At 34.9% G+C, this 15,629-nt stretch overlaps 1 protein-coding gene across 1 annotated transcript in view; it reads right to left on the reverse strand.

Moving 5' to 3' along the window:
- Positions 1–324: 324 nt before the first annotated feature.
- The window catches only part of Ccdc122 (coiled-coil domain containing 122), a 39,226-nt gene continuing 23,921 nt past the window's right edge, over positions 325–15,629 (reverse strand). Inside the window, 1 exon segment of the mRNA XM_078052428.1 lies at positions 325–704. Within this exon segment, the coding sequence (XP_077908554.1) occupies positions 568–704 (137 nt within the window). The 3' untranslated portion in view covers positions 325–567.

Here is a 15,629-nt window from a genome sequence, read left to right on the forward strand (position 1 = left end):
ATTCTAAAATATGTTATTTAATAAGAAATAAAAATGATTGTTACCTTCTAAAAGACAAATCTGAGTGAAATATCTGGAGCATTAAACATATAACAATATTATTGTGAATATTAATATTTGTGGGATAATATGAAGGCAGTAGTAAAAAGAATGATCCAATAAAAAGTTTGAAAACAACCATTTTTACTATCTCAACAATTTAAATTATTGAAAATTTCATTGTTTCTCTTCTTCTAAGTTTTTACTTTGTAGCACAGTGAATTCAACATTGTTAAAATGTAAGCATAATGTATTATACACACTTGAAATGTTCACACAGGTTCTTCCACTGTTTTCTTGTAAGCATTGCTTTTGTCTATCTAGTGCCACCTGTTATAAGGTTGGAAAGTACTTTAAACAACAGATAACTGATTCAAAAACAATAAAATATATCTGTCATTAAGACAGGCCTCTGCCAGTGGATGCTGGTTGTTAAGCAACCAAAGGATTTTCTTAAAATTCTGTCCCCAAAGTTTTGTTGTCATGGTCTGTGTTCCACATTGCCCGATGGCAATGTCACTCTTTTTTTCAAACACATTTTCTTAGTTCAGCTGCAGTTTTTTCCAGCTGTTGAATGTTCCATCGCCATTATCTTCTATTTGACTGAACCTTGTTCAACTGACAATGTAAAAGCTTAAGAATTGCATCATATATTTTATGTCAATCTGTGAAGAGGACAGTACACATCAACAGGGCTTGAGAAGAAGAGTCAACAGCCATGAAAGATCTTTTGCCTACTCTAAGAGGAAAGCATTTGATTAGAAACTGTTGTAAATAATAATGATAATAAATATAAACAGTAATTGTGTGAATAACTATTTATTCAATACTTATTACAAGTTAGATGCTGTGCCAAGAGCTTTCTGCATATAATTAAATTCTCAGAACACCTTATGATGGGGGTATTATTATCTTCATTTTTCATGAAGGGACCAAAGATCAAAGAGTCATTGGTCCAAGCTTTCATAGCTAGCAAGTGCTTATGGTCGTTTGAGAATTGAACCCAAGTGAAGTATCGTTAATGAAATACATTCTGTTTCTCAAGGCAGCTACCCAGTATTAAATTAAACTAAATCCATTCTGAGGCTCACTCTCTTTTCTGAACCGCAACTTAAGTTAGTATGTGTAATGGTTTGGATCTGGAATGTTCACCCCTCAAAAAAACAACAACAACAACAACAACAAAAAAAAACTTGTGTGCTGAAAGCCTGGTTCCCAATGCAATAAGGTTCAGAGGTGAGGCTTTTACTTTTAGGGAATGATTGGATCCTGAGGGCTCTGATTTCATCAGTGGATTAATCCATTGATAGCTAAATGTATTACTGGGAGGTGGGACCTAGTTGAAGGGTTTTTCTACTCCCTGCCCCCCTCTTCTCTTCTCCTGGTGGATCGATCTCTCTCTCTCTCTCTCTCTCTCTCTCTCTCTCTCTCTCTCTCTCTGACTGCCATGAGTTGTGCAGGTTTTCTCCACAAGATCTTTCTGTCATGTTTCTGCATTGGAGTCAGAGGACCATAGACAGAGACCTCTATAACCGTGAGCCAAAATAAATTTTTCTTCCTCAAAGTTGTTCTTGTCAGATATTTTGGTCACAGTGATGAAAAGCTGACTAATACAGTATATTAGACTAATAGAAAATCTAACATAGGAGTAGACTTTTGTAACAAATAGCCGAGTCTCAGACAATTACTGTAGCCATGCTTCAGTCAATCACAGGCTTCTACTTGATCAGAACATGTTCAAATGAAGCCAACATTAAGCAGCGACCAATCAAAATTTTCTCTACCTCACTTTCGTTTTCTGTCCAGAAATGCTACCTGCTCACTTTATGGAAAGGATCTCCTGAACCTCTGCTGTTTTTTCTTGCCACCAGTTAATAGAAAGGATTCCATTTCTCATATCCAGTGGTTCACTGAAATAGACCCATACATCGATCTAAAGCTCTAAGAGATAACATAGTTTATATTTTTACTATTAAGTGAATCAGTATTTATGCTGAACCAGACAATAATAACACCGAAGGCAATAAAGAACAATGGAAATTTGGAAGATTGTTGGTGTCCTTTCATAAAAAATAAAAAGGTCAAAATTCCCAATGTCAATGTTAACTATATAAGGAATACACATCTTTATTTTTTACAACCATATAATTCATCCTTTGAAGTGTATAATTGAATGATTTTGAATATATTTTTATTTGTTCTAATTAATTATACATGAATAGAACAAATTTTGACACATCATACATAAATGGAGTATAATTTCTCATTCGTCTGGTTGTATATGTTATAAAGTTACATAGGTCGTGTATTATATATGCACATATGGTAATAATGTGCAGTTCATTCTATTATCATTCCTACTACCATGCCACTTCCCCTCCCTTCTCTCCTCTCTCTCTAGTCCAAAATATCCCACTAATTAATTAGTATCCCCATTAATCTACTTTCTCTTTTTATGCAATTGACTACATTTCATTATAATGGAAGCATTTGTTGGTTTTTTGTGACTGAATTCTTTCACTTAGCATAATGTGTCAAGGGTCGTCTATGGTGTAGTATGCATTAGTACTTCATTCTTTATACTGTCAAATAATAGAGCATTATATAAACTACCACATTTTATTTATCCACTTTATCACTTGAGGGATGTTTGAGTTGTTTCCACTTTTTAGCTATTATGAATCATGCTGCCATGAACATTTACATGTAAGAGTTCCTGTGCATATTTTTTACTTTCATGGGCATATGAATAGGAGAATTAGTAGGTAACATGACCTTATGACTTGATAACACCATATTACCAACATATATATATACTATGCATTATGCCCTGGAAAGTACATGATGTTAGGCAATTCAGGAATGTTGAGTGGTGAAATGAAATGATTACCTTCTGAGAACTGTAACTTAATCAGTGGATTAACCCATTTGGATTAATAATTTGAATGGATTATGGGGTGGTAACTGTAGGCAGGTAGGGTGTGACTGAAGGAAGTAGGTCTAGGGCAAGTAACTGGGGCACACCCTTGGGATTATATTTTGGGTTTTTTTTTAGTGATTTTTTTATTGGTTGTTCACAACATTACAAAGCTCTTGACATATCATATTTCATACATTAGATTCAAGTGGGTTATGAACTCCCAATTTTTACCCCAAATGCAGATTGCAGAATCAAGTCAGTTTTACACATCCACAATTTTACATAATGCCCTATTAGTAACTGTTGTATTCTGATACCTTTCCTATCCTCTACTATCCCCCCTCCCCTTCCCTCACATCTTCTCTCTCTACCCCATCTACTGTAATTCATTTCTCTCCTTGTTTATTTTCCCATTCCCCTCACAACCTCTTATATGTAATCTTGTATAGCAATGAGGGTCTCCCTTCATTTCCATGCAATTTCCCTTTTCTCTCCCTTTCCCTCCCATTTCATGTCTCTGTTTAATGTTAATCTTTTCTTCCTGCTCTGTTCATAGTTGCTCTCATTATATCAAAGAAGACATTTGGTATTTGTTTTTTAGGAATTGACTAGCTTCACTAAGCATAATCTGCTCTAGTGCCATCCATTTCCCTGCAAATTCTATGATTTTGTCATTTTTTATTGCTGCATAGTACTCCTAGTACTCCATTGTGTATAGATGCCACATTTTTTTTATCCATTCATCCATTGAAGGGCATCTGGGTTGGTTCCACAGTCTAGCTATTGTGAATTGTGCTGCTATGAACATCGATATGGCAGCATCCCTGTAGCATGCTCTTTTAAGGTCTTCAGGGAATAGTCCGAGAAGGGCAATAGCAGGGTCAAGTGGTGGTTCCATTCCCAGCTTTCCCAGGAATCTCCAAACTGCTTTCCAAATTGGCCGCACCAATTTGCAGTCCCACCAGCAATGTATAAGAGTACCCTTTTCTCCACATCCTCGCCAGCACTTGTTGTTGTTTGACTTCATAGTGGCTGCCAATCTTACTGGAGTGAGATGGTATCTTAGGGTGGTTTTGATTTGCATTTCTCTGACTGCTAGAGATGGTGAGAATTTTTTCATGTACTTGTTGATTGATTGTATATCCTCCTCTGAGAAATGTCTGTTCAGGTCCTTGGCCCATTTGTTGATTGGGTTATTTGTTATCTTATTGCCTAATTTTTTGAGTTCTTTGTATACTCTGGATATTAGGGCTCTATCTGAAGTGTGAGGAGTAAAAATTTGTTCCCAGGATGTAGGCTCCCTATTTACCTCTCTTATTGTTTCTCTTGCTGAGAAAAAACTTTTTAGTTTAAGTAAGTCCCATTTGTTGATTCTTGTTATTAACTCTTGTGCTATGGGTGTCCTATTAAGGAATTTGGAGCCCGACCCCACAATATGTAGATCAGAGCCAACTTTTTCTTCTATCAGACGCAGAGTCTCTGATTTGATATCAAGCTCCTTGATCCATTTAGAGTTAACTTTTGTGCATGGCGAGAGGAAGGGATTCAGTTTCATTTTTTTGCATATGAATTTCCAGTTTTCCCAACACCATTTGTTGAAGATGCTATCCTTTCTCCATTGCATGCTTTTAGACACTTTATCAAATATAAGATAGTTGTAACTGTGGATTAGTCTCTGTGTCCTCTATTCTATACCATTGGTCCACTCGCCTGTTTTGGTACCAGTACCATGCTGTTTTTGTCACTATTGCTCTGTAATATAGTTTGAAATCTGGTATCGCTATACCGCCTGATTCACACTTCCTGCTTAAAATTGCTTTTGCTATTCTGGGTCTTTTATTTTTCCATATGAATTTCATGATTGCTTTATCTATTTCTTCAAGAAATGCCATTGGAATTTTGATTGGCATTGCATTAAACCTATAGAGAACTCTTGGTAATATCGCCATTTTGATAATGTTAGTTCTGCCTATCCATGAACACTTATTCTATAATTACAATGACATTGGTGAATCTTTATACTGTATTGGAAATATAAAATATTCCATAAACCTGAAATACTCATGTGAATTTTACTTAGAACAGAAAAACTGAAAGAATGAGTAGGAATTTGAAATTGATTCCCAATTTCATCCATTGATATTGGTCTGTTCAAATTGTGTGTATCCCCCTGACTCAGTCTGGGCAAATCATATGACTTAAGAAATTTATCGATGTCTTCACTATCTTCTATTTTATTGCAATATAGGTTTTCAAAATAATTTCTAATTGTCTTCTGTATTTCTGTAGCATCTGTTGTGATATTGCCTTTTTCATCCCGTAACCCATTGATCATTCATATTGTTCATTTTCCATGTGATGTAGAATTTTCCCTTCCTTCTTATATCATTGATTTCCAGTTTCATTCCATTATAATCAGATAAAATGCATGGTATTATCTCCACCCCTTTATATTTACTGAGGGTTGCCCTATGGCACAATATATGGTCTATTTTTCAGAAGGATCCATGTGCTGCTGAGAAAAAAAGTATATCCATTTGATGATGGTTGATATATTCTATATATGTCAGTTAAGTCTAAGTTATTGATTGTAGTATTGAGTTCTATAGTTTCTTTATTCAACTTTTGTTTGGAGGATCTGTCCAATCGTGAGACAGGTGTGTTGAAGTCACCCATAATTATTGTGTTGTGGTCTATTAGATTCTTGAACTTGAGGAGAATTTGTTTTATGAATGTCGCAGCACCATTATTTGGTGCATAAATATTGATAATTGTTATGTCTTGTTGATGAATGGTTCCTTTTAACACTATATAATGTCCTTCCTTATCCCTTTTGATTAACTTAGTCTTGAAGTCTATTTTATTCGATATGAGGATGGCCACCCCTGCTTGCTTACAAGGACCGTGTGCGTGGTATATTTTTTCCCATCCTTTCACCTTCACCCTGTGTATGTCTTTTCCAATCAGATGTGTCTCCTGGAGGCAGCATATTGTTGTATTTGTTTTTTTAATCCATGATACCATCCTATGTCACTTCATTGGAGAGTTTAAGCCATTAACATTTAGAGTTACTATTGATATATGGTTTGTACTTCCAGCCATGTTTGATTATTTATCCTTTTTTTTAAAATTTAGTTTGTTTCTCCATGATTATCTTTCCCCCCGCCCTCTGTCTTTACTGAGGCACTTCCCACTGATGGTTTTGGTTATTATTTTTTATTTCTTCCTCATGTAGTGTTTTGCTCAAGATGCTTTACAATGCTGGTTTTCTGGCTGCAAATTCTTTTAACTTTTGTTTATCATGAAAGATTTTTATTTCATTGTCATACCTGAAGATTAATTTTGCTGGATACAGAATTCTTGGTTGGCATCCATTGTCTTTCAGTGTTTGAAATACATTGTTCCAGGACCTTCTTATTTTCAGCGTCTGTGATGAAAAATCCGTTTTTAACCTTATTGGTTTACCCCTGAATGTAATCTGCCTCCTTTCTCTTGTAGCTTTTAATATTTTCTCTTTGTTCTGTATATTGGATATCTTCATAACAATGTGTCTTGGAGTTGGTCTACTGTGATTTTGTATGCTTGGTGTCCTGTATGCATCTATAATTTGTATATCCGTTTCCTTTTCCATGTCTGGAAAGTTTTCTGTAATTATTTCATTCAGCAGGTTACTCATTCCCTTTGTTTGAATCTCTATACCTTCCTCTATCTCGATGACTCTTAAGTTTGGTTTTTTTATGTTATCCCATATCTCTTGGATGTTTTTCTCGTGATTTTTTACCTGCCTTTCTGAGTTGGCTACTCTTTTCAAGATGATATATTTTGTCTTCATTATCTGACATTCTGGCTTCTACTTGCTCCACTCTGTTAGTGATATTCTCATTTGAGTTTTTAATTTGGTTTATAGTTTCCTTCATTTCTAGAATTATTGTTTGATTTTTTTTATAATCTCTATTTCCTGATAAAGATGCTTAACTTCTTCTTTTATCTGTTTATATAATTGGTTTTCAATGTGTTCTTTCACTGTTTGAATTAGCTGTCTCATATCCTCTTTAAGGTTCCATTCCATCTGTCTAAGGTGTTCCTTGAGTTCTTTATATGACCATTTTTCTGATGCCTCTAGGTCCTCCTGAATATTTAGGCTGTCCTGCATTGTTTGTACTCCTTTTCTTCCTTGATTTTTCATGCTGCTCATGTTACTTCTTGTTCTGTTTGACTGCTGAGTTACTGTTTACTCCTATAAATTTATTTGATGCTTGAGAGGAAAGGTATTAAAAGGGAAGGGATGAAGTCACTAAAGCGAGTGAGAGTAAGCAGGTAGAATTCAAGGAAGGGGGAGTAAGAAAATTGAAAAGAAATGAAAAGACAAAAGAAGAAAAAAAATAGGAAATAAAAAAGAAAAAAATTAAAAATAATAATAATAATAAAAATTAAAATTAGATGAAAAAAATTTACAAAATTTAAAAAATTTAAAAAAAAACAAGAGAAAAATGAAAATGAACCCCCCCCCAATAAAAAACTAATAAATGCAGTCTTAGAGTTTGATTAACTTTTCTTCCAGTAGGTGGAGCTGTGCCCACCAGGCCAAGCTTCTCCTGTCAATATGCAGGAACCAATCACTATGCAGCAGCTCCTCCTCCCAGACTGGGCAAGTCTCAAATCCTGAGTGCCTAGGGCCTCCTCTTGTGTCTAGTCACTTCCCCACTTTCCCTCTAGCCAGGCCCCTCTCACTGGTGACGCTCACCACAATACTGGCTACATGCCAGGTCTGATGCTCCCAGGAGCCCTGTTTTCATGAGCGACTGGGCCCACTCTCCCTGTTTGCCATTCTCTCAGACCCTAAGTTTGTATAGCTTGGGGATGAGAATCCTCAGCGAATTTTACTTGCCCTCCGGTAGCCACGCCCCCAGTAGTTGGTGCAAGAGACCTCAGTTGACAGCACTGGTGGGAGCGGTAGCCCGGAGTTCCTCGCCGCAGGTCCCGTGCCTCTTCTGATTCCCTGGGTCTGGCTATTGCACTCACGGGAGGGCTGGGAGGGGCCCTTATGGGAGAGCTGGGAGGGGCCCTTAAGGTTTCCCCAATGTGTGGAGAGGGAAGGCTAGGGGATTACACACCTGTAGCCACAGGTTTCAATGAAGTTATCTCCTCTGCCGCACTCTGGTGATGTCGGTTCTCTGCCATGGTGGTATCTCTTGCAAATGGCGACAGATCGTTTCCCTTTGCCGGGTGACCAATGCAAAGGGTGGGTCCTGACTGTCTCTCCCAAGTCCCGTTTCAATCCCGTGGCCACTGCCTATGAAGGCTCGGTTGGCATTTACCTCCGTAGGATCAGAAGGGCCAACCAGTTGTTTCAGCGGGATGGATTAGTGCTGAGTCACAGCTGTTTGTCTGTTTGAGGAGTAAGGGGGTCACTCCTTCAGGGCCATCCTGCTTCAGCGTCTTCCTCCTTCAGCATCCTCCAGAGCCGGGGCCTTGGCTGTTTCTGCAACAAGTGCATGGGCAATCTGACAGGAAGACCAGTCTCCGCTTGGGGGGTGGAATGGGGGGCTAGCAGAGCTGATGGAGTAATTTCAATATTAATTTATGTCAGCCGCCTTCTCGCAGCGCTACTCACTTACAGTACTGTCCTCAGCCTGTAAACAAATATCCTTGGGATTATATTTTGTCCCTGGCTCCCCACTCTCTGCTTCCTCAATGCCATGAGCTGAGCAGCAGTCCTCTGCCATGCCCTTTTACCATGATGTTCTGCCCTTTCTTAGGCTCCCAACCCTGGAGTCCACTGACTATGAATTGAAACTCTGAAAGTGTGAACCCAAAATAAACTTTTCCTCCTCTAAGTTGTCCTTATTGGATTTTTTAGTCACAGCATTGAAAAGCTGACTGATGCATATGATAACTATGTTTAATCATTTGAAGAAGTGCCCTATTTTCCAAAATGACTACACAATTTACATCCCCAAGAGTAATGTGTGAAGCTTCTAATTTCTTCAAATCCTTGTTATCGTTATATTGCCTTTTTTGGTCACGCCTGTCATCTGGGGAATGAACAGATATCTCATTATAGCAAAACATCTATTTTTACATGAACCAATACAATGAAAGAAACAAAAGACCTGAGAAAGCTATCCATTTCATATATATTTTAGAGGTGCTCTAGCAAGTCAGGAAGGTGTTTTTTTGGTCAATTCAAAGAACCATCAAGTTGTCAAAATGTTAACTTACAAATGTATTAAAATAACTGATTTGGCAAAACCATATAGGAGCCACGCTTCTTAGTTTCTGAGGACTTAGGACCATGTACCATTCTCTCTATCCCTCATTTTCTCTTCCTTCTAGGACCAGATCAGGCTATCTGTTGAATCTCCTCTTTGGTTCCCTCTCTCTTTCCCACCTTTGCCTTAGCCCAGGAGTTCTTTACCTTGATTTTTCCTTGAGTCCTTTTGACAACATAATGAAAATTATGGACTCCTTGGCAGAATGTTTTGTTAAATTCATAAAATAAAACACACAATTACAGAAGAAACCAATTATGTTGAAATGCAGTTCTGCAGGAGGAGCGAAAAACTGGGACAGAAACAATCTAAGCATTTAAAAATACTGCTATAAAAACAAAGTGAGAATCTGTCAACTAATATTTCACAAAAATTGCTATGAACTTTATATCTTTTTAAGTTTTCAGTTTTTGTTATTTCTGCAAATGTAGATAATTTATTCCAACTGGTGAACTAGTCTTGTTGATCTATGGGCAAAAAATAAAATACTCTTAAAATATTAGAAATAAATTAGTATAATTTTAAAATATGTTAATAATTAAACTATATCCAAAAGAAGTTTTAAATACATTAAATATATTCAAGAGGATATGTATCCATTTACACATACCATATCCATTCTCTCTCTCTCTCTCTCTCTCTCTCTCTCTCTCTATATATATATATATATATATATATATATATATATATATATATATATATATTATATAAAAACATGTCACTGAATTTGCTCACATTCATCTTTATCAAATGTATTAATAGTAATAAGATATCTAGAGCAAATTTTTGGTTAGTAAATTTGGTCAGTTGCAAATTGGTCCACTTCTAAAATTATCCTCCAATAATTAAGCTATTAATTGATTTACAATGGTTTAGAGTAAAAATGTGCAGAGTCATATTAGTGGAACTCTAGATTACTAACCATAGTCAGACTTAAATAAGGCATTAATACATCTAAAGGAAGAATATATCTTTGGGAGAGTTTCATAAAAAGAGTATTACAGAATTAAGGAATATGTGTTGGAAATTCTGTCCTGGTCCTATTTGACAAGTATAGCTTTGTGTTGGAGATTGGCAGCTTAAGCACACAGAGCCAGAGGTTAAGAACATTCACACTCAGATGACTGACTCAATTACCATGATCACTACCCAATCTTGTGATAAAGTGGCTTCCAAAGCCATAGTTTCCCTACAGGAAGAAGCAGCACTGATCACTGACTTAGGTGACTGGTTTCCTTAAAAGATTTATTGCTATAAATTAATAAACTGGCATTTGAGTTTTATATGTCAGTTACTTGCAAACTATATCAGCGTCTCTCCATGACTACCTGACTGAGACACTAACAAGTTTACATTTCTAGTTTACAAGGCTAAAAAGCAGTTTTGGCTCAGAGGTGATTTCATGAAGCAAAGATCACCTTGTGAGCTTTCTTAGAGGCCAGTCATTTGCTGAGCCTCTACAGGTAGCATTGTGATTTTGATATGTGTCCTAAAATTAAAACTTGATTAGCATTAATCTGCTTAGGATATAGAGGTTCAATAGAGAATAATCATTTATGGCAGCTGGGGTTGTAGCTCAGTGGTAGAGTGCTTGCGTAGCACATGTGAGGCATTGGGTTTGATCCTCAGTACCACATAAAATAAATAAATAGAAAGAAAAGGTATTGTGTCCATCTACAACTCAAAAAAAGAAAAAAAGAAAAAGCTTTTGCTCTTGGGACATGGATGGTTACTTTTACTTAGTTATTGTTGCCAGCCAAGCAGAAATAAAACCAATAGAAATAGGTGTGGTACTCACAAAACACACTGAAAACAGTGAACAAGAACGTATATAACTTGAATAACACTCCAATCTCATTTCCTATTAATTTGGTCTTCATTTGCTCTACTCTGGACACACTGTGCTTCCATGCCCTGAGCCCAGGCACGTTCCCAATTTAAATCTTTGCATTTACCTTTCCTTTTGCCTAAAAAGCTCTTCCTTAGATGTTTATATACCTATCTCCTTCACATATTTCAGGGTATTCCCCCAAGAGACTTTCTCCATATTTTTGTCCTTAATCCTATTCTTATCTAAAATGCTTTGTATATCTTATTTATGCCTATCTCTCCAATACAGTGCATTTTCCATGAGGAAAGATATTTTTATTAATTTTTTTCCACTACTCTATCATCAGAACCTAAGAGAGTAATTGGCATGTGGTAATCACTCAACAAATGTGTTGAATGAATTAACAAGTAAATGAGTAAAACAAGACAGTTCTTGTAAATCAAGAATTACATTACTTTAAGACCTGTAAGTTAATGGAATTGTTACACTACTTGGTAGAATGTTACAAGAAATATATGGCTGAAACTTATGTTGTTTAAAATTTCTCCATATATATCATACACACAATGTCATTATTTACAATGGAGAAAATGCTGCACTTAAAAAATGTAAGTTTTGCTATTATTTGAACATATCATTTAACATCTCTGTTTCAGATGTCAAATCAAAAAAGTACAACTAAATGTTTTTATGGAGATATAAATGCACAGACATTTAAGTGTGAAGTTCAATGATTTCTTTCAAATTTAAACACCCATAACGTGTGTATCCATAATATATATAGCATATGTGTATTCTATATATGAATATGGTGCAATTTATTTATCCTCTCCTTTTTAGGGGCATTTTGGATGTTTCTATTTGGGAGCTATTAAGAATAGAGCTTATCACTGACTATGGCTCAAGCGGTAGCGCGCTCACCTGGCATGCCTGTGGCCAGGGTTCGATCCTCAACACCATATTTCAACAAACATGTTGTGTCCGCCAAGAACTAAAAATAAATACTGAAAAAAAAATCCTCTCTCTCTCTCTCTCTCTCTCTCTCTCTCTCTCTCTCTCTCTCTCTCTCTCCCAAAAAAAAAAAAAAGAAGAAGAAGAATAGAGCTGCTATAAGAACCATACAAAAAATTTTAAGGTATGTTTACATTTTTTTCTTAAGGAAACAACTAGGAGAGAAATTGGTGTGATGTAATGTAGGTATACACTAACGTTTTAATATTAAGGTATAATTCCTAATTTACTGACTTCACTTATTAATTTCTAATAATCATTTTGCAGATTCCTTAGGATTTTCTATTTAAAGCATTATGCTGTATATGAATAATGATATTTTAATTCTCTCATTCAGGTCTTTATAACTTATTTTTTTTTCTTTCCTTATAACACTGATTAGGATTACAGTATGTTGAATAAGTGTGATGAGGAAGATTCATTCTATTCTTAATTTTCTGAGAGTCATTACTATAAATGGGTTGAATTTTCATTTTTGCTGTTTCTGAAACAAAAGTTCAAAGCCAATCTCAGCAACCACAAGGCACTAAGCAACTTGGTGAGACCCTGTCTCTAAATAAAATACAAAATAGGGCTGGCAATATGGCTCAGTGGTTGAATGATCCTGAATTTAATCCCTGGTACTTACACACACACACACACACACACACACACACACACACACACACACACAATTATTCAAAAGGTAAAGATCTCTTAGTATTATTATAGGTTTTTCTTTTTTTCTCTAATTTTATGAAGTTTTTGCTTATGTATTTTCCAGCTCTGTTATTAGACTGTGAATACACCTTTAGCATTGTGTGACTTCTTGGTGAATTTACCAACTCTCTTGAACTCAAAGTTCATATCTTGCAATTGATTTGATACTAACACAGTCATACCAGGTTTCTTAGGATTGATAGCTTTATAGTTTATTTTTTACTTTCAGTCTATCCTGTGCCTTTATATTAAAAGTGCATCTTTCTTGAAGAAGTTATGAGGTTATGCTTGCATTCATTTCTTAAAATCCAGACTGAAACTTCTCCCTTTTAGTTGGAGGGTTTAATCTATTTACATATGACATAAATATTGGTTTTGAGGGGTTTAACACAACCATCTTAATATTTGTCTTCTATTAGTTTCTTTCATTATTTCATTTTACTCCTTTTTTCTGTCTTCTTTGAGTTAATAAAGTATTTTTATTGTTCCATCTGATTCTTCCTTTGTCTGTTTTTCTATGCCTATATCCATGTATGTTTTTAAAAATAAGTTGCTCTAGGTACAATTAACAATAGTCAAGATATGGAATCAACCTAATTATCCATCAACGTATGAATTGATAAAGAAAATTTGAATATATATCCAATGAAGTTCTTTGCTTCCACAAAAAGGATAAAATCCTGCCATTTGCAACCATATGCATGAACCCAAAGGACATTAAGTGAAATGAACCAGGCATAGGAAGTTAAATATCGCACGATCTCACTCATGTGTAATCTGAAAGAACTGACCTCATAGAAGTTGAGAGTATAATTGTGGTGACTGGAGGCTGAGAAAAGTGAGAGGGGTGGTGGGGAAAGGTTAGTCAATATGTACAATGTTATAGTTAGGAGGAATAAGTTCTGATGTTCTATTGTGCAGTATTTACAGTAATGTGTAGGGTGACTACAGTTAATGACACACACTGTATGTTTCAAAATAGCTAGAAGAGAGTATTTTGAATGTTCATATCATGAATAAATGTTAAATGTGTAATCACCATGATTTGATCATTAAAAATGTATGCATGAACTAAAACATTACATTGTATCCTGTATGGGGGTGATTATTATGTATCAAATAAAAGTAAAAGTAAAACAAAAAGTCATTTTAAAAAGTCACTATAGGAATTTTAATGTGAACCCTTAAAATATCATAATCTGTCTTCAATTAAAATTATACCAGTTCATATAAATGTAAGCACTCTATAATGAAGAGTTTGAGATATCTCTTACTGTATGTAGGTTGTAAAATTCAAAATACATTCTGAAGTATCTATTGACTTTCAAATAATTCAAGGAAAGAAAATACTTATTTCAACATATTATTTTTCAGTGCTTAGATTTTCATTCTTAATTTTACCCCTTATATCCATCAATATATCTGTCTTTACCTGTATTCAGTCTTTAACAATTTCTGAGTCAAATAGTGCTCTAGTGATTATTTTATTATTTTCATATCTATGGGTAATATTTTTCAGTTTCTTAACTTATCTAGTACTGTTGGAATACTAATTAAACCTTGTGTATAACCAGAATTGTCAACTCTGGATTTTGTTATTTTCCTCTGAAAGTGTTGTGTTTTGTTTGAACAGTTAAATGACTGGTGGATCATCCTGAACTTTGAGACTTTACTCAGCTCATCATCATTCTTACTATTGTTTCCTAACTGTGCTCCTTGGAGTTTTATCACCTAGGCACATAGTTCAAGTTACCGGCAAAGATTTGAAAGGAATTAATATGGATACTTGAAATTCCCCATATTAAAATTGACTAATTTTAATATTCACCCAATCAATTTCACAAGAAAGGACTAAGAATCTATAAAACAGAATAAAATTATTTCAAATTCAAGATATTATTTTCATCTTCATTAAGAGCAAGTATTAACTCATTAGCTCCCAAATTTTCAATTCTGCAAACATAGTAAGTATTCAGACATTATTTCAGAGTTATCATAAGTGCTATTATTTATTGCTCAATGTAAATTTTTCTAGGTATTCCACATCTGGGACAATGGAATAAAAATTTAAATAACAGAAAGAGCTTAGACTATATAACCATTATGACTATAATTCTAATTTTTGGTGAAAATAATGTGTATATCGTTTTATTCACTCAACATTAATAATGAAAAATACAACTCTTAATAAAGAAAACCTGGAAACTGTTTAAATATTCACACAATGGAATATTACTCAGCAATAAAAGAGAATTAAAAAATTAGATAAAAATCTACAAGAGAAATTCTTGTATACACACACACACACACACACACATACATTTATACACCCACATTTATATAATCTCCTACACATAGGGTGGTGCTGAAGGTATATGTTTGTGTGTGTACAATAATAAGAGGGGAAGGTGATGAGAAAGAGTAATGGGAAAGGAAGTAGTTTTTAATGAACTATAGCCTTACGTCTAATATTTAATTTTTAACAAGAAGAATGGATTCCTAGAAATAAAAAACATTTTTAAGTAAACTTGGGAGAAAAAGAATCCAAACAGATCTGAATTCATATGTTGCTCTGTCACTTATGTTTAGCTGTATGACTTTGTATGCATTATTTAAATGTTTTGAAATTCTGTAAGATATGAGGATTTAAATGAGTTAGAAATAAAGTGCTTGATAAATACAGGAATATCAAGAAATAATAATGCTTACCATTTGTTCTACTTTCTACAAAACGGAATAATTTGTTACCATATTTTCTAGCTATCTACTGGAACAAATCTTATGGTGCCTTTTAGGTCACCTTTTCTCCCTTGTTTCTCTGGGATTTTCTCATAGGACTGGCGTCTAGCTGTGTAGT

The sequence above is a fragment of the Ictidomys tridecemlineatus genome, chromosome 6 (assembly GCF_052094955.1).
Source record: "Ictidomys tridecemlineatus isolate mIctTri1 chromosome 6, mIctTri1.hap1, whole genome shotgun sequence".
NCBI lineage: Eukaryota > Metazoa > Chordata > Mammalia > Rodentia > Sciuridae > Ictidomys > Ictidomys tridecemlineatus.